Source organism: Cetorhinus maximus, chromosome 1, assembly GCF_964194155.1.
Source record: "Cetorhinus maximus chromosome 1, sCetMax3.hap1.1, whole genome shotgun sequence".
Taxonomy (NCBI): domain Eukaryota; kingdom Metazoa; phylum Chordata; class Chondrichthyes; order Lamniformes; family Cetorhinidae; genus Cetorhinus; species Cetorhinus maximus.
This window is the reverse complement of record NC_135879.1, coordinates 13,936,321-13,954,812: the sequence shown is the minus strand read 5'-3', so window position 1 is coordinate 13,954,812 and position 18,492 is coordinate 13,936,321. Positions and strand designations below refer to the sequence as shown.

The window sequence follows — 18,492 nt, the reverse complement described above, 5'->3', positions numbered from 1 at the left end:
AGATTCAGGACTTGGTGGAACCTAATCAGAATCCATACTTCTGTGAATTCCTTTAGGGCCTCTGAATTGAATAGGTACGGATTTCCAGGATTGCCCCGGAAACCCCAACATAAATGGGCCTTGTTCCACGAGGAGTATAAGGCACTAGTTAGGCCTCATCTGGAGTACTGTGTCCAGTTCTGGGTGCCATACTTGAGGAAGGATGTGAAGGTATTGGAGAGAGTACAGAGGAGATTCACAAGAATGATTCCCGGGATGAGGAACTGTAACTATGAGGATAAATTGGAGAGGTTGGGACTGTTTTCCTTGGAGAAAAGAAGGCTGAGATGAGACTTGATAGAGGTATTCAAGATCCTGAGGGGTATGGACAGGGTAAATAGTGAAACTGTTCCCACTCATGAGAACGTCAAAAACTAGAGGGCACAGATTCCAAATAATTGGTAAAAGAACTAAACATGATGTGGGGAAAAATTTTTTCATTCAGAGGGTAATTGGAGTCTGGAACAAACTTCCTGAAAGGGTGGTGGAGGCAGGTTCGAATACCTGAAAAGAGAGAATATGCAAGGTTACGGGGATAAGGCAGGAGAGTTGGGACTAGGTGGAATGCTCTTTCAGAGAGCTGATGGAGACCTGATGGGCTGAGTGGCCTCCTCCTGCATTGTAAAGATTCTGTGATACTGAGAGTCACCCAGGCCTTTAGCAGTCTTAGGTAATCAATCCCTTGGCATTGTGGCTTCAATGGGAAAACTTGCTGGGGCAAACAGGCACAGTACAGGTGGTTACGGCTTCCTCAGAAGCCTGGGTTTGAGAGTTTTGAATTAGGAAATGTTTAAATGTTGACAATGGGTTTCTGAGTGCGTCAGAAACTTAACTGGGATTTGTTCCTTTTCGCCCGACTAATCTTTTTCCCCTCCTTTGCCTTACCAACAGGGCTTATCGCCAATTCAGTGGCGGGCACAAGCCAATCACCTCTGCTGCCCAGCACCAGAGGCGTTCACTTTCTTGCCACCCTCGACGGGCAGGACAGCAGTCCGAGATTTGTGGATGCCCAGCTTCCACCAGTCAAAACGAGAAGCCACTGCATTGAGACACCTGGTGGAGCTGAACCAAAACTTTACAACTGAGAAGTTCTGGAGAATGGTGTTCAAGGACCAACTTTAATTGCAATCGTATTTTCTATTTTTAAGAAGAAAGAGCATCTATTCTTACGATGCTTCGAAGGAAGCGCAGGAGAAGTGCAACTAGCGGATGCCTGTTTTCTGCATGGCAAAGCGGACTGAGGAAAAGAAAAATCAGCACTTACTAAGTGCCGTAGTGCAGCCATGCCATCTTAGCGGTTCCACTTAAGTGACCGTTCAGTGTGATGGGAATTAGCTATAGCAACTGTCAGCTGATTGTAACTTGGAGTTGGTGATGTTTTCTCATGTGCAGGAGGTTTTCTCAATAAGAACCATTTTGACTCTCATGGACCTTGAAATTATGCTGTGGGAAGTGCTCAAATGCTGAACAATTTCTTCTGAAGATCCTCTCTGCTATTTTCGTGGCAGGATGAACTCTTTTAAAATAAATAGAGCATTGCCTCCACTAGATTAGAGAATGGAATCTCAGTCAGAAAATCAAAATTAATTGCTGCAAAAATCCCACAGCATCTTTTCAAGACCACAATTACAAGGGCTTATATGTAAAGGCTAGGTTGATGGAAGGAATTTAACACAGCTGCATATCAAACTAAACTGACAATAACTGACTACCAGCATAATGCAAACTTGGATTTCACCAACAAGATGATCAGGTAGAAAATATGGACTAACGAATGGAAACTGAGAGATTCTAAGTAGTCTGTAACATCATCTGTCTCTTCCCCTCCCTCAGCTCATCTGCTGCTGAAACTTTCATCCAAGCCTTTGTGACCGTGGGACTCAACTATTCCAATGCTCTCAGCCGACCACCTTACACCCTCAGTGAGCGTGAGCTCATCCAAAACCTTTGCTGCCCATCTCGCAACTCGCACCAAGTCCTGTTCATTCATCAACCCTGTGCTTACTGACTTACTTGGCAGCTGGTCCAATAACACCTGGATTATAAAGCTCTCATCCATGTTTTTACATCCCTCTATAGTGTCCCTATCTCTCGAGCCTCCTCCAGTGCTACAACCCTTCGAAAACTTTCTGCTCCCCCAATTCTGGCTTCTCATGCATTTCCGACATTCATTCACTCCACCATTGGGCTTTGGGCTTTAAGTCCTAGAAATCCCTTCACTTTTTTACCTCTCTTTCTTGTTAGGACAGTCTATAAAATCTACCATATTGACCAAGTTTCTCGTCGCCTGTCCTAATGTGACTCAGTGTCAAACTTTGTTTGATAAGGCTCTTGTGAAATGCTGAATTACATTTTACTGTATTGCTGAAAAGAGATACATGTTTCTGAAGCATTTCGTCTTGCACTCATCAGGACAAATGCAAGAATGCCAAATTTCAAACAGTCACTACAGTTTATATTACAGGAGAAAAGGGTGCTGATTGGTTGGGAAGTTTTTTTTATTCATTCATGGGATGTGGGCATCACTGGCTATGCCAGCATTTATTGCCCATCCCTAACTTAAGAGTCAACCACATTGTTGTGGGTCTGGAGTCACATGTAGGCCAGATCAGGTAAGGACATAAGTGAACCAGATGGGTTTTTACAACAATCGGCAATGTTTTTCTGGGCATCATCAGACTTGAATCCCAGATTCTTTTTTGGTTTTTTTTGTTTGTTTTTTTTGTGTTTTATTAATTAAAAAAAAATTTTTTGCCTCTGATTGGCCAAGGAGTTGCCATAGAGAAGGCAATGGGAAACCATAAGCTCCCCATACTCCGGGGTAATTCAAAAAAGCTAATTTACACTTGCTAGAAATGACATACCTTCATACACAGGGACCTGTTCTCTGCAAGCAAAAGGAACATGTTCACACCTTGCACCTTTTTTGAATTACCCAGGAACTTAGTGAGCCACCTACTCCATAGCAACACCTCAGTCATTAAGAGTTGACTTCCCAACCAATCAACACCCTTTTCTCCTGTAGTATAAATTGTTGTGATCATTTGAAATTTGGCATTCTTGTGTTTGTCCTGAAGAGTGGAAGACGAAAAGCTTTGACAATATATCCCTCTTTCCAACAATATTCAAGTTCTGTACAATTGGACTGGAACCTTGCAATTTTGGAGCTTGTTTTTAATCAGCCCTTGCTGAATTTCCTGACCTGAGGGTGAAACAGTTATTTCCAACAATCTGTCTCCTGTAAATATAGTCACATGTTACATTATCGTGCTCATTTTGAAAGAGCATGCATTGAGTTCAACCAGGCTGCAAGAATTAATACAGTTACTCACAAGTAGGGATAAGAAGCACTATTATGATCCCCAGGGTGGAACCCAGCTTGATAGATCCTAACATTTATTTGTTTGTTTAAATATGTGGAGAGTAGCTACTGAATAGAGTCACAGGAGTCAGCTGATGAACTTTTTATAAAAGAATAAAACATTTATTAAACAAGAAAAGATTAACTTTATTACTATACTCTTCACCCACAACCATACCTTTACAGTATATACAGATTTGTAAGGATAATACAAGTCTGCCTTATACTTTAATGTACACGGTCCATGTAAACCTATGGCACCCTGTGGTCATACACACCACACTTTGACCTCAAGTGACAGACGCCACGTCAACCAGATGTTATGGATCTCTCCTCAACTCCCCCCAGACACTTGTCACACGGTGAACCGACCAGTCTCACTGAATTCCATCCTTCACACGAGGGTTTGCCATCTCCATTCTCTAAGATCTCACCTTGGAATCTTCTCCCAAACCCATGCTTTCTCTTAGATGCCTTCCACAAGGGTTCGCCTTCAGGGTTTTGAATTCTCCTTCTGATGTTCCACTTCCCTGAGTGACCAAATGCATTCAAGCTGTCTTCCACGCACTCTGTCTCTCTGTCTCAGCTGTCAACAATTCACCATTGCTTCACATGCCCATAGCAAAAACTCATCTCTTTGGACCTCCTTGCCTCTTGCAAGCTGTTCTCATTTTAAATCTGCATTCTGCAGCTTTTGTCTCTTTAAATCTGACCTTGGAGCCTTTCTCTCTGCCCCTCACTTTTAACTTCATTTAACAGGGCCTTTTCCCAGGTACCTGTCCTTCCTTTGACTGCAAGGTGTTCTTTGGACTTTCTCCTCTTCTATTCTCCTGGATTTTTGGGGTTTTTCTTCAGTTTGGGACTTCTCTTTGCCCCCTTTGCTCCAATCTCTCCAGGCAGCAACTACACAACCAGCTGAACTCTAACAGCTTCAAAAACAAACTGCTGTCTTTCTGTTTCTGTGTGTATGTTTGTGGGAGGAAGCTGTCTATCTAGCTCCCTGTTGCTAGGCAATGGCACTGTTTTTCTGTGTTTACCTTTACCTTATAGCAGTCGTAAACTCATTAGAAATGCAAGCAGCCGTTTAAAGTGAAATTAAAACTCCATTTGACCACCTTTAACACACAGATACGGAAATACAAAACAAACTTAAACTTTAAAGCTGAAACTCATTCCTAACACCCACAAATACAAATACTTAAGTTATCTCAATTTCCTAACAAGCACTTAGCGATGCATTAACAGCACAATATAACAAGTGCAGTGAGAGAGATGTGTTATGCGCTATTTACCCTTCATGAGAGACACCTTAGCATATAAATAACAATTCTCTGGATTGAAATTTCAGCCTCTTTTCACCTTCCCCTGCTGTTTTTATTATCATTGTCTCTCCTCATGCTTTATTAGTCATGTTTGGACAATCAACTTGAGTTTCCCACTCGCATTTCAGAAGAACGGCAGTTTCTCATTGTCGTATTTTTAACCAAAAAAGCAACTAGTTTGGGAAATCTCCATCATATAACTTGTGCAGCGCAAAACGAAGGAATAACTCACACTTTTCACGAGCATCTGCGAAGGCGTGATAGTTCCTTTTAGCCTTTTTTGATTCCTTCACCCCACCCCCACTAGGGCTATCTGTACCTTGCTTGTCCTGCTTTCTACCCTTAATTAGCACATCCCTTAGATAATATCACCACCTTCAACACCTCTTTGTTCCTTTGTCTGTGACATCTTTTGGTTATCTCCACCTATCACTGGCCCTCTATCCAGCTCTACTTATCCCACCCCCACCCTTAAACCAGCTTATATTTCACCTCTCTTCTATTTTTACTTAGTTCTGTTGAAGGGTCATGCAGCCTCGAAACGTTAACTGTGCTCCTCTCCACAGATGCTGCCAGACCTGCTGAGTTTTTCCAGGTATTTTTGTTTTTGTTTTGTGATAGTTCCCTGACTGATTAACAATGCTTCCTCCTTAAATTCGATCAAAGACCCGTATCCAGGTGACCCCCCACCTCCAAAAACTGAAAAACATTTCCGACTGCATAACTCTGTTTCGTTTCCAGGTTTTCAGACAAGCGCCGCTAACTAGTTCAGAATGCGGAAGGGTCTTCACAAATATAGTCATCAGCAGTTTAAGCAAACAACCTAAAGTATAAACCAGGTCAGTTTTAATCTGCCAACCAAAAGTTTGAACACTGATTAAATTCAATAATTATTCGCGCTGCCCATCTAGTTCTTAGTACCCAGAGAAAAGAGAGAAAATGCTGGAAATACTCAGCAGGCCTGGCAGCATCTGTAGAGAGAGAGAAACAGAGTTAACGTTTTAGGACTGTGGCCTATCACCAGAACTGGGAACTGAAAGGGTTTCCCCAGTTCCGACGAAAGGTCATCGATCTGAAATGTTAACTCTTCTTTTTCTTCTCCCCTCAGACGCTGCCAGACCTGTTGAGCATCTCCAGCGTTTTCCGTTCTTACTTCAGATTTCCCACTCCGGCATTTTGAATCTGCCACAATACCTGGAATTTGGTACCAACTTGCAAGTCTCATTCAAAGGACCTTTAAGGATACACAAGGACGTCGAAATAAGAATTTAAGGCAGTTTCAGATTTTCAAGGTTAGAGTTTAGACACTTTGTTGAGTTATTGTTGAGGGACTGTTACTCTGCATTGGTAATTTTAAACTTCACTGCATGGAGGATTCTGCTATTGTTGGTTCCTTCCCAGCATTGCCTTGTCCCTACTTCCAAAAGATAGGGTTAGTGATCCAATGAAAAAAACATGCTGTTGTTGCAGTTTTTAGTATACTGCAGGGAAAATTGTGCCAATTTGGAGCAATTTTAACTCAACCCCGCCCAGTGGGATGGGAGCAAAACAGGTTTACGCCCGATTTTAATTTTAATTATCCTTTCATGGGACATGGACATCCGTTTTTATTGCCCACCCCTAATTGCCCTTGAGAAAGCGGTTTGAGCTGCCTTCTTGCACTGCTGCAGTCCATGTGGTGTAGATGCACCCACAGTTGCTGTTGGGGAGGGGGTTCCAGGATTTAGACCCAGTGACTGTGAGGGAACAATGATACAGTTCCAAGTCAGGATGGTGTGTGGCTTGGAGGGGAACTTGCAGGTGGTGGTGTTCCCATGCATCTGCTACCCTTGTCCTTTTAGGTGGTAGAGATTACAGGTTTGAAAGATGCTGTCGAAGGATCCTTGGTGAGTTGCTGCACTATATATTGTAGATGGTACACACTGCTGCCACTGTTTCAGTGGTGGAGGGAGTAGATGTTGAAGGTTGTGGATGGGTGTCAGTCAAGTGGGCTGCTTTGTCCTGGATGGTTTTGAGATTCTTGAATGTTGTTGGAGCTGCACTCATCCAGGCAAGTGGAGAGTATTCCATCACACTCCTGACTTGTGCCTTGTAGATGGTGGACAGGCTTTGAGGAGTCGGGAGATGAGTTACTCCATAGGATTCCCAGCCTCTGACCTGCTCTTGTAGCCACAGCATTTATATGGCTAATCCAGTTCAGTTTCTGGTCAATGATAACCCCCAGGATATTGATAGTGGGGGATTCAGTGAGGGTAAAGCCATTGAACGTCAAGGGGAGATGGTTAGATTCTCTCTTGTTGGAGATGGTCATTGCCTGGCACTTGCATGGCATGAATGTTCCTTGCCACTTATCAGCCCAAGCCTGAATGTTGTCCAGGTCTTGCTGCGTATATACATGGACCGTTTCAGTATCTGAGGGTTCATGAATGGTGCTGAACATTGTGCAATCATCAGCGAACATTCCCACTTCTGACCTTATGCAGGAGGAAAGGTCATTGAGGAAGCAGCTGAGGATGGTTGGACCTGAGGAACTCCAACAGTGCCATCCCAGGACTGAGATGATTGACCTCCAACAACCACAACTGTCTTCCTTTGTGCTAGGTATGACTCCAGCCACTGGAGAGTTTCCCCTGATTCCCATTGACTCCAGTTTTGCTAGAGTTCTATTATCTATTATAGAAGCCCCTCCCGGGGGTGGGGGGGGGTAGATGTGGGGAAGGGGTTAAAACTTACATTTCACCTGTTCATGCCAGTATCCAGCGTGGCAATTTGGGTTAAAATTACCCCATCAGTCAACAAGTTGAGCAAAATATAGAAATCTGATGATTGGTAGTTAAAAATGTGGTGATCTTGGGTCCCCTGAAATTCACATCATTGACTCCCTTCTTTCAGGGACTCCATTTTGAAATCCTCTGTCCTACAGTCAGAACAATGACTGATGTTTTAAAAATGACCTTGTCATGCATTTGGACCAATTACATCTGGCAATAATTCTTCCACTCACTGTTGCAGTACTAACATGATCAGCATTAGTATTATAATATCTGTTACCATCATATTAGCTTTCTGCCAAGCTGTGCTTGATATATCCAGTATATATTAAGATAATAGTTGCTATATTGGGAGTCACTGCTGTAATTGGATCTCTGGATTCTGCTTATGTTCATAAATCCATCAGAATGCCTCAGCTGAATTACAGTTTTATAATTCCCAATGCACTGATTGTTTCCTGATATTTAGTTTTATACCTGACAGCCCTAAGCAAACTTGTTTTCAAAAGTAAGGGATGAGTTGGTAATTCACTGCTGTAAATGTATTTTCTGTTCAACTTATAAAGTAACACAATGTTTTGTTGTTGGAATACCACATTAGAAGAGATTTGGAGGGATGTTGTGTAGTCAGATGAACCTCCAAGTGCAATATAAAGTCACGGGTTAAAATTGTAGCTTTGAGAACGCATTGTATTGTCTCTGTGTACGGACAGGGATGTACATACATGCTCTTGCAGTTGTGGAGACACATGTGTGCACACATATAGACTCATACATGCACACAGATTCACACACATACACGTGGTGTATTTTATTAGTGTATCATCTGTGCTGGCTCTTTGCTAGGGCAATCGAAAATTAATTCCACTTCCCAACTCTCTCCCTGTAACCCTGCATCTTCCATTGTCTCAAATGTTTACCCAATTTTCCCGTAACAAAGGCAATAGTTTGTACCTCAACTACTCCCTGTGACAAAACATTCCGTGATCCACAACCCTCTGCGTAATGAAATCTCTCCCATCTTTTCTCCTCACTCTCTTGGTGACAGTTTTAAACTGATGGCCCCCTCATCAATGAATCTCCAAGCAGAGGAAATAGTCCTTCCCTCTTCGTTCAATCGAAACCTTCGTAATTTAAAAATAAATTGTTAATCACGACACATTTGGCATTTACCTTTCGTAACCTCAGGACATCCTAAAGTGCTTTACAACTATTAAGTATTTTTAAAGTATAGACACTTTTGCAAACACAGCATCCAATTTATACACAGCAAGATCCCACATATACCCTTTCTTTAGTGAATGTTGGTTTGCCAGAATACTGGGAAAACTCCTCTTCCCTTCTTTGAATAGTGACATAGGATATTTTGCATTGGCCTGAGAGTGCAGACAGAGCCTTGGTTTAACATCTCACCTGAAGAGCAGCACCTCCGGCAATGCAGCCCTCCTTCCGCTGTGTACTCGAGTGTCAGCTGGACTTTATGCTCAAGTCTCTGGTTTGGGCTTTGAGCCCATAACGTTGTGAGTTGAGCGAGAGTGCTGCCATTGAACCTTTCACTATCTTGCAGGGAGTTCAGAATGATTCTATTGCTAAATATAAGGACCGTGAGAGTTTAGAATGCTGGCAGTGTTTACACCACGGAACTCATTGGCAATGCCGCAAATATTGTTGGCGGACTGGACACGTTACATTTTATGTATCACGCTCAGAGAAGAAGATTCTGACCTTCCCTGTCATTTTCAGACTAACTTTTTGAAAGAAATCGTACTCCTGCTGCTTCTTCTTAAAGTCAAAGCTAGAAGTTTCTCTAGAAAGCAAAGCACTATGAGATCTATTTGCACTGTTAATAGTGACCTGAAGTGAAACTTGAAAATCAATGGCAGAAATTCTTGCAGTTAGGGAGGGACAGCAAGCCTTCAATCTCCCACCGTAACCTAAGCAGTAGATCAGTGGAAACTCAAGAGAAACATCGTAAATGGCCATTTCACCAGGGTTTCTGCAGAACTTATAAGAAGAACCCTCCAGATATTCTCTCCAGAGTGTTTTAAATAGCATATGAAATGTATTAATTTGCACAATACTTTGGAATAATCTTTTTACTGACCCTCGGAATTACTAAATAAAGTACCGTATTTTGTACAACGCAAATGCTGCTTAAGTTATTCTTCTTGCTATATAATTGTGATAGTTAATGCTAAGGGAGATCTCCCTGGTGCACATATTAAAGGACTTTGATTCTTAGTCCCAAGGCTACAACTTAGTCCCAGGCTTTCCTGTACTAGGTCGAAATTTAAATGAAAACAGAAAATGCTCGAAACACTCAGCAGGTCTGGCAGCATCTGTGTCATAGAGTTATACAGCACAGAAACAGGCCCTTCAGCCCATCGTGTCTGTGCCGGCCATCAAGCACCTATCTATTCTAATCCCATTTTCCAGCACTTGGCCCGTAGCCCCGAACGCTATGGCGGTAAGAGAGGGAGAAAAAGTTAACATGTCAGGTCTATGACCTTTCATCAGACAGGGTCTGAACGTGTTTGGTCAGTACCCAGTTTGGCCTGGCAAAGCATCATGAAATCCCAGCCTGCAGTGGAAAAAGGTGAGCTGGCACTTGTTTGAATTGTGCTTGCGTAAAGTGCCGCAATGGGATTACAGAGACAGGCCTTGTCACTGTCACTGCTCGTCATTGGTTGAAAAACGCAATAAAGGAATGAATATAATGGTGAAATAAGCTACTGTGTTGAATGTGAAAGTGCATGATTCTAAAAGAATCTCGAACCTTGTTTGTTCTGCCCACATCCGACAATGTGAACGTAGAATCCTTCACCAGGATATGGAACAAGACACACAGTCACGATCCGTTTCACAATGACCTGCAAGGGCTATGCTCTATAAATGTGTTTTTAATTCCACACCATCACTGTGGTTGCCAACTGTTTGACTGTTACTATTCCCCATATTGGCTGATGTTTTGTAACAGCAATTTCTGGACCGTAAGTGAGAAATCCCTTTCAACAGATCTTATATGTCACTTATGAGCCTTTAAAATCTTGTTACAAATGCCAACTTCAGATCATTAGTAGTTACTCAAATGCTGGGCCAAGGTTCACCAAGAATGCCTGAGGTCAGCTTTTGAGCGCTCACTTCCTTTCAGGCGATCGGAATAGAATTTCCCTAAAGTTCTGAGGAAGTGGAGAATGAGGAGTCATCCCGAATACACAAAGCGTTTAACATGAGAATCGTCCAAGTTTCACAGTAATGGCTTCAGGGGCCCCCAACAACAGTGCCTTTCTGCAAGATCTCAGCTAAGACCATCTCAGTCCTTCATGACCGTCTCTTGGGATCTTGGTCACAAAGGCTTGGGCCACAACTATTAAAGACAGAACCTTTGACCACCTCAGGAGGCCCCAAAGCACTTTTCAGCCAATGAAGTACTCTAGAAGCATAGCTATTGCTGTAATATAGGAAATGCCACAGCCAACTTGTGCACAGGAAAGTCCTGAAAATCCCATAAGCAATGCGATATTTGTTTTTGTTGTTGTTTGAGAAATATATAATGGATAAGAGACTGGGAGAAGTCATGGCATCTTTCAAGTCCGCCTGAGGGGGGAGATGAAGCCTCACTTTAACATCTCATCCAAAAGATGGTACCTCAAAGAAAAACATTTTCATTGTGTCTTTGCTCAAATTAGTTTTGTGGCACTTCACCCGATTCTTGACTTAGCGACTGTGTACTTTGGCTTCTAAGAAGTAGTTATAACCCTCGGAAAAAACTCCTTTGTATTTCAGATAGATTTATTGCACAAGCCCTGGGCATCAACATGACATTATCCCCTGTTGCCTTGATGACTTTACAGGGTTGGAGCCCAAGATCTGGGGGTTAGGATTGTGAGCACTGTATTAGAGTGTGGAACATTCTTCTGCCTGCCATTCCGTGTCCAGTTTTCATTCTGGAAACTCATTGACCCTACAACTAGAGCTTCAACTTCAGTATAAAAGTGGTTAAACTAAATTAAATCCAGAGCCCCGAAAGCACCCTATTGTTCAACATATTTTAATTTGAAATTGAACTAGTGTTTTACTGTGTTGTGGGATTGGAGAAATTCTTTCATCAATGAATCATTTGAAGTGTTTTAAATGTAATCTTTTTGGCTGCTGATGGCTATAGTCTGGTCCATGGGAATATGTGTCGAGAATAGGAACATTTCACAATAAGCCTAGGCTGGAGAGGGAAGGGGAACATGACCGGCATCATAACCTCCTGAACTCAGAAAATGAGCTGTGCGATGGAATTGGCCAGCTACATCTGGCTACTTTTGGTAGGAATGGGGATGTTTGCCATGTTGAATGAAATGTCTGTCACCTCTACCATCAACAGTGCATTGCTGGCACCACAGGGCTCCTTTGCACGAACTGAATCCATAAAATTGAGTGATGTGGTCATCTTGTTGGGTACTGGCAGTGGCTCACTCTTTGCAATTGGGTGCAGGTGCCCTCAATACAGCCTGTTAAACTCAAGCCTCCAGATGTGACATTCTTCATTCATTACCAGATATCTGTGCCTGGGCCTGTAAATACAATGGATGGCATTTTGACAGCAGCAGATAACTTAAGTGTAGTGCCACCAGACAACCTTGACAGCCCATCCCTGCCCTCCTTGTAGTCATTAATGAAAGTAAATGATAGGGGAGTGTAACCACAATGCAAATTGCTGTGAAGTCACAGCTAGTTTCTGATGCCTCAAAGAGTCAAGCATATTATATATGCATTGTGTGAGACATATTAGGCGTTAACCGTTGACAAGCTTAAGCCTCAATTTTCATGATGAATAAGATCATCACAGTTTATGTGATAATGGAGCGCTGTCTATTCAAAAGCCTTGCAAAGATTTTCATTCAGGAGGCATGAATCTGACATGCCAGTGATCTCCATAATTGTTCATTAACTCTTAGTAAATAAATTTTGAAATCATGTGCCATAATACTCTTCGTGGATCCACAGTTAACATGCAAAGACAATCAATCAATTATCTTAGGTGCCAAGGCTATTAAATAGAATTTGATGTAGTGTTAACGTGAGGTCCAATTCATTGGATGAGTCTGACCCTCATCCTTGTGATCAGTGGTGGGCTGACGTTACTAGCTTCACGGAAAAAGATATGATTATCGGGTCAACCGTGGCGATTAGAGGCCTGAATAATGGAAAGGCCAAGACAAAGGGAGACATCTTTGCAAGAGGAGTCTTGCACTCTATAAAAAATGAGCTTGGTTTGATTGCCTATTTTAACTTTGGCCCAGAACACACACACTGCAACTTTGGGCTGATTTTTAGGCCCCAATGGGGTGAACATGGAGGTGGGTGGGTGCAGAATTTCATGTCGCCAGCCAGCGAGCTGGTTCCCCAGCACCATCCCGCCCCAGGCCATTTTTACTGAAGGCGAGATAGAGGTAGAGCTACCTGCCCACAAGCAGCGGGTGTCCAATCAACGTTGTTGAAGGGCCTTTTTGCATGGGCTGACTGGAATTTTCCATTGGCTTCCAGGCAGCCAGATGCACCGGGGAACAGCCCAGCTACCCAGAGGCGGTATCCCGGTGACAGACCGGCAGCGGGTCAGTGCTCCAGGCAGGCTTTGAGGCCCACCTCACCACCTGACTTTAGCTGCAGCTGCAGACCACCTTGTGTAGGGGTTCCCCCTTTACAATGATGGGCCTGTTGCTGGTTCAATTTTAATTTAACAGTTTAAAAAGTTCAAACGGGAGGTTATTTCTCTCTCACTTACCTGAAAAGGCTGCTTCTTCAGTGCTGAATTAGGGAAACATAGAAACTAGGAGCAGGAGTGGGCCATTCAGCCCTTAGAGTCCGCCATTCAATATGATCATGGCTGATCCTTTATATCAACGCCATATTCCTGCTTTCTCTCCATACCCCTTGATGCCCCTGATATCCAAAAAATTATCAATTTCTTTCTTGAATATACTCAGTGACCTGGCCTCCACAGCCTTTTGTGGTAGAGAATTCCACAGGTTGACCACCCTCTGAGTGAAGAAATATTTCCTCATCTCAGTCCTAAATGGCCTGCCCCATATCCTGAGACTGTGGCCCCTGGTTCTAGACTCCCCAACCAGGGGAAACATCCTCCCTGCGTCCAGTCTGTCTAGCCCTGTTAGGAATTTATACGTTTCAATCAGATCCCCTCTCATTCTTCTAAACTCTAGTGTATACAGGCCCAGTCAAACCAACCTCCCCTCATACGACAGTCCTGCCATCCCCAGTATCAACCTAGTGAACCTTCGCTCCACTCCCTCTATGGCAAGTATATCCTTTCTTAGGGAGGGAGACCAAAACTGCATGCAATACTCCAGGCGTAGTTTCACCAAGGCCTTGTATAACTGCAGTAAGATATCCCTACTTCTGAACTCAAATCCTCTTGCAATGAAGGCCAACATACCATTGCCTTCCTAATTGCTTGCTGCACCTGCCTGTTTACTTTCTATTGCCTACTGCACCTGCCTACTTACCACTAAAAACCTGCCCTTTGTCACCAGTGACATTGCCCTTCCTTAGCCATTGTCTCAAGTTGAATGAGACAGTCAGCAAATTCAGTGTCCTATTTGACCCCATTTGAAGCCGTGGTTCTAAGTCCATATCCTCATCATATCAAAAACTACCTACTTCCACCTATGTACAATGGCTGCTTCCACTCCTCCTTTAGCCCGTGGACTGCTGAAAACATCATCTATGCTCACCACAATCAAACTCAATTATCCCAATGTTTTCTTGACCGGCTTCTGTAAACTTTAGCCCAACCAAACTCTCCTACCCGGTTTTAATGGGCTTAAACATAGAAACTAGGAGCAGGAGTAGGCCATTCGGCCCTTCGAGCCTGCTCCGCCATTCATTATGATCATGGCTGTTTATCCAACTCAATAGCCTGCTCCCGCTTTCTCCCCATGCCCTTTGATCCCTTTCGCCCCAAGAGCTATATCTAACTCCTTCTTGAAAACATACAATATTTTGGCCTCAACTACTTTCTGTGGTAACGAATTCCACGGGCTCACCACTCTCTGGATGAAGACATTTCTCCTCATCTCAGTCCTAAATGGTCTACCCCGTATCCTCAGACTGTGACCCCTGGTTCTGGACTTCCCCACCATCTGGAACATCCTTCCTGCATCTACCCTGTCTAGTCCTGTTAGAATTTTACAGGTTTCTGTGAGATCCCCCCTCATTCTTCTGAATTCCAGAGAATATAATCCTAACCGACTCAATCTCTCCTCATATGTCAGTCCCGCCTTCCCAGGAATCAGTCGGGTAAACCTTCGCTGCACTCGCTCTATAGCAAGTACATCCTTCCTCAGATAAGGAGACCAAAACTGTACACAATATTCCAGGTGTGGCCTCACCAAGGTACAATTGCAGCAAGACATCCCTGTTCCTGTACTTGAATCCTCTGGCTATGAAGGCCAACATGCCATTTGCCTTCTTTACCACCTACTGCACCTGCATGCTTACCTTCAGCGACTGGTGTACGGGGACACGCCAATCTCTTATGTGCGACTTTGTCGAAAGCCTTTTGAAAATCCAAATAAACCACATCCACTGGCTCCCCCTCATCAACTCTACTAGTTACGTCCTCGAAAAATTCCAGTAGATTAGTCAAGCATGATTTCCCTTTCGTAAATCCATGCTGACTCTGTTCGGTTCTGCCACTGTTTTCCACGTGCTCAGCTATTAAATCTTTTATAATGGACTCTAGAATTTTCCCCACTACCGACGTCAGGCTGACTGGTCTATAATTCCCTGTTTTCTCTCTACCTCCCTTTTTAAAAAGTGGGGTTACATTAGCTACCCTCCAATCTGTACTGAACTGTTCCCGAGTCCATAGAATCTTGGAAGATGACCACCAATGCGTCCACTATTTCTAGGGCCACTTCCTTACATACTCTGGGATGTAGATTATCAGGCCCTGGGGATTTATTGGCCTTCAATCCCATCAACTTCCCCAACACCATTTCCCTACTAATACTGATTTCTTTCAGTTCTTCCCTCTCACTAAACCCTGTGTTCCCCAACATTTCTGGCATGTTATTTGTGTCCTCCTTTGTGAAGAACCAAAGTATGTATTTAGTTGGTCAGCCATTTCTTTGTTCCCCATTATAAAAGCGGATAAATCCCAGGCCTAGATGAGATGTATCTCAGGCTGCTGTGTGAGGCAAGGGAGGAGATTGCAGGGGCTCTGCCACTAATTTTCAAATCCTCTCTGGCCACGGGAAAGGTGCCAGGGGACTGGAGGACAGCAAATGTAGTACCATTATTCAAGAAGGGTAGTAGGGATAAACCAGGTAATTACAGGCCAGTGAGTCTAACATCAATGGTAGAGAAACTATTGGAAAAAGCTCTGAGGGACAGGATTAATCTCCACTTGGAGAGGCAGGGATTAATCAGGGATAGTCAGCATAGCTTTGTCAGGCAGACATCATGTCTAACAAATTTGATTGAATTTTTTGATGATGTGACTAGTGTAGATGAGGGTAGTGCAGTTGATGTAGTCTACATGGGCTTCAGTAAGGCTTTTGGCAAGGTCCCGCATGGGAGAATGGTCAAGAAGGTAAGAACCAATGGGGTACAGGGAAATTTGGCAAATTGGATCCAAAATTGGGTTAGTGGCAGGAGGCAGAGGGTGATGGTCGAAGTTTTTTTTTGCGATTGGAAGCCTGTGACAAGTGGTGTACCACAGGGATCAGTCCTAGGACCTTTACTGTTTGTAGTGTACATTAATGGTTTAGATGTGAATATAGGAGGTATGATCAGTAAGTTCGTAGGTGATATGAAAATTGGTGGTGTTGTAAATAGTGAGGAGGAAAGCTTTAGATGACAGGATGATATAGATGGGCTGGTAAGATGGACAGAGCAGTGGCAAATGGAATTTAATCCTGAGAAATGTGAGGTGATGCATTTTGGGAGGATCAACGCGGCAAGGGAATACACAATGAATGGTAGGACCCTAGGAAGTACAGAGGATCAGCAGGACATTGGTGTACTTGTCCATAGATCCCAGAAGGCAGCAGCACAGGTAGATAAGGTGGTTAAGAAGACATATGGGATACTTGCCTTTATTAGCTGAGGCATGGAATATAAGAGCAGGGAGATTTTATTGGATCTGTATAAAACGCTGGTTAGGCCACAGCTGGAGTACTGTATGCAGTTCTGGCCTCCACACTATAGGAAGGATGTGATTGCACTGGAGAGGGTGCAGAGGAGATTCACCAGGATGTTGCCTGGGCTGGAGCGTTTCAGCTATGAAGAGACACTGGATAGGCTAGGATTATTTTCCTTAGAGCAGAGAAGGCTGAGGGGGTACCTGATAGAGGTAAACAAAATTATGAGGGTCATAAATAGGGTAGATAGGAAGAAACTTTTCCCCTTAGCGGAGGTGTCAATAACCAGGTTTAAGGTAAGGGGCAGGAGGTTTAGGGGATTTGAGGAAATTTTTTTCACCCAGAGGGTGGTTGGAATCTGGAACACATTGCCTGAGGGGGTGGTAGAGGCAAGAACCCTCACAACATTTAAGAAGTATTTAGATAAGCTCTTGAAACAGCATAGCGTACAGGGCTAAGGGCCCAGTGCTGGAAAATGGGATCAGAATGGATAGGTGCTTGATGGCCGGCAAGGACATGATGGGCCGAAGGGCTTGTTTCTGTATAATTCTATGACTCTATCCACAGCATATCCCACACCATCTTGTTCAATAACTCAGTCCTTCCTAACTGGCCAGCTAAGGGCCTAATTCCACCTCCGCTGCCATAAAACGGTGGGCAGGGAAGTGGCGAGTCTGCTTTTTCACCATCTGAGGTGAAAAGGTGGGAAGGAAGGGGAGGGTACATCTTTTGGGAACTGCCCTGGGCTCATCGGAGCCAACCCTCCCAACATGCCAACCCCTCCTTTGTGTCTCCCCACTGCCTGTGTCAGAAGGTTGTGGGTTCAAGTCCTATTCCAGAGACTGGAGTCTAAAATTTTAGGTTGACACTCTAGTGCAGTACTGACGGAGTGCTGCACTGTCGGAAGGGCCGTCTTTTGATGAGACATTAAACTGGGGTCCCTTCTGCCCTGTCAAGTTGATGTAAACGATCCCATGGCACTATTTTGATTATCCCTGGTGTCCTGGTCAATATTTAACCCTCAATCAGCGTCACAAAACAGATTACCTGATCATGATCTCATTGCTGCCGGGAAGCTTGTTGTGCATGAATTGGCTTTACTTCTTATATTACCATAGTGACTACACGTCAACAGTACTTCATTGGCTGCTAAGAGTTTTGGGAAGTCCTGTGGTCATGAAAGGTGCGATAGAAATGCAAGCCTTTTTTTGAGTTGTTGGTCACTCCAGATAGCTCCTCCTTTCGCCTGGTGTCTATTTCCTTTTTCTTCTGCCCAATGTTAAGTGTGTTATATAAATTAAACTTGTACACTTAATAAAACCAATAGGGGATTCAGGAAAACTCCTTTATCCAGAAACTGGTCAGAATATGAAACTCGTAACTGTAAGGAGTAGTTGAGGCAGAAAGCATGGGTACATTTAAAGGAAAGCTAGAGAGAAAGGAATAGGAGGTTATGCTGATAGGGTTAGAGAAAGTAGAGTGGGAGGAGGCATAGGTGGAGCATAAACTGGTCTGCATAGACCTGTTGGACCGAGTGGTCTGTTTCTGCACTGTATACTTGTTGTAACTCAATATACAATCCTCCATGTAGTTAGTGTAAATGGTACACCGTCAGCTGTGGCTCAGTTCATAGCACCCTCGCCTTTGAATCAGAAGGTTGTGGGTTCATGTCCCACTCCCGGAAACCAAGAACTGTGAATGTACTCGAAAGAGTTACAATCTGTGACTGTTGATAACTCGAAAGAGTTAAGCGTTTCAGTAATAATTGTGCTTGATCATGCCTCCGACGGGTTTGTTTAATTAGTTGTAGATTAGCCTTGTTTCTTATCTTGTTTTCCAATTTG

General features: G+C 43.5%; 1 protein-coding gene across 1 annotated transcript in view; it reads left to right on the top strand.

Moving 5' to 3' along the window:
• pofut3 (protein O-fucosyltransferase 3) overlaps positions 1-4,336 on the top strand; it is a 52,798-nt gene extending 48,462 nt beyond the window's left edge. The window contains exon 4 of the mRNA XM_078555442.1: positions 931-4,336. Within this exon, the coding sequence (XP_078411568.1) occupies positions 931-1,161 (231 nt within the window). The 3' untranslated portion in view covers positions 1,162-4,336. The remainder of the gene's footprint in view (positions 1-930) is intronic.
• The last annotated feature ends 14,156 nt before the right edge of the window (positions 4,337-18,492 follow it).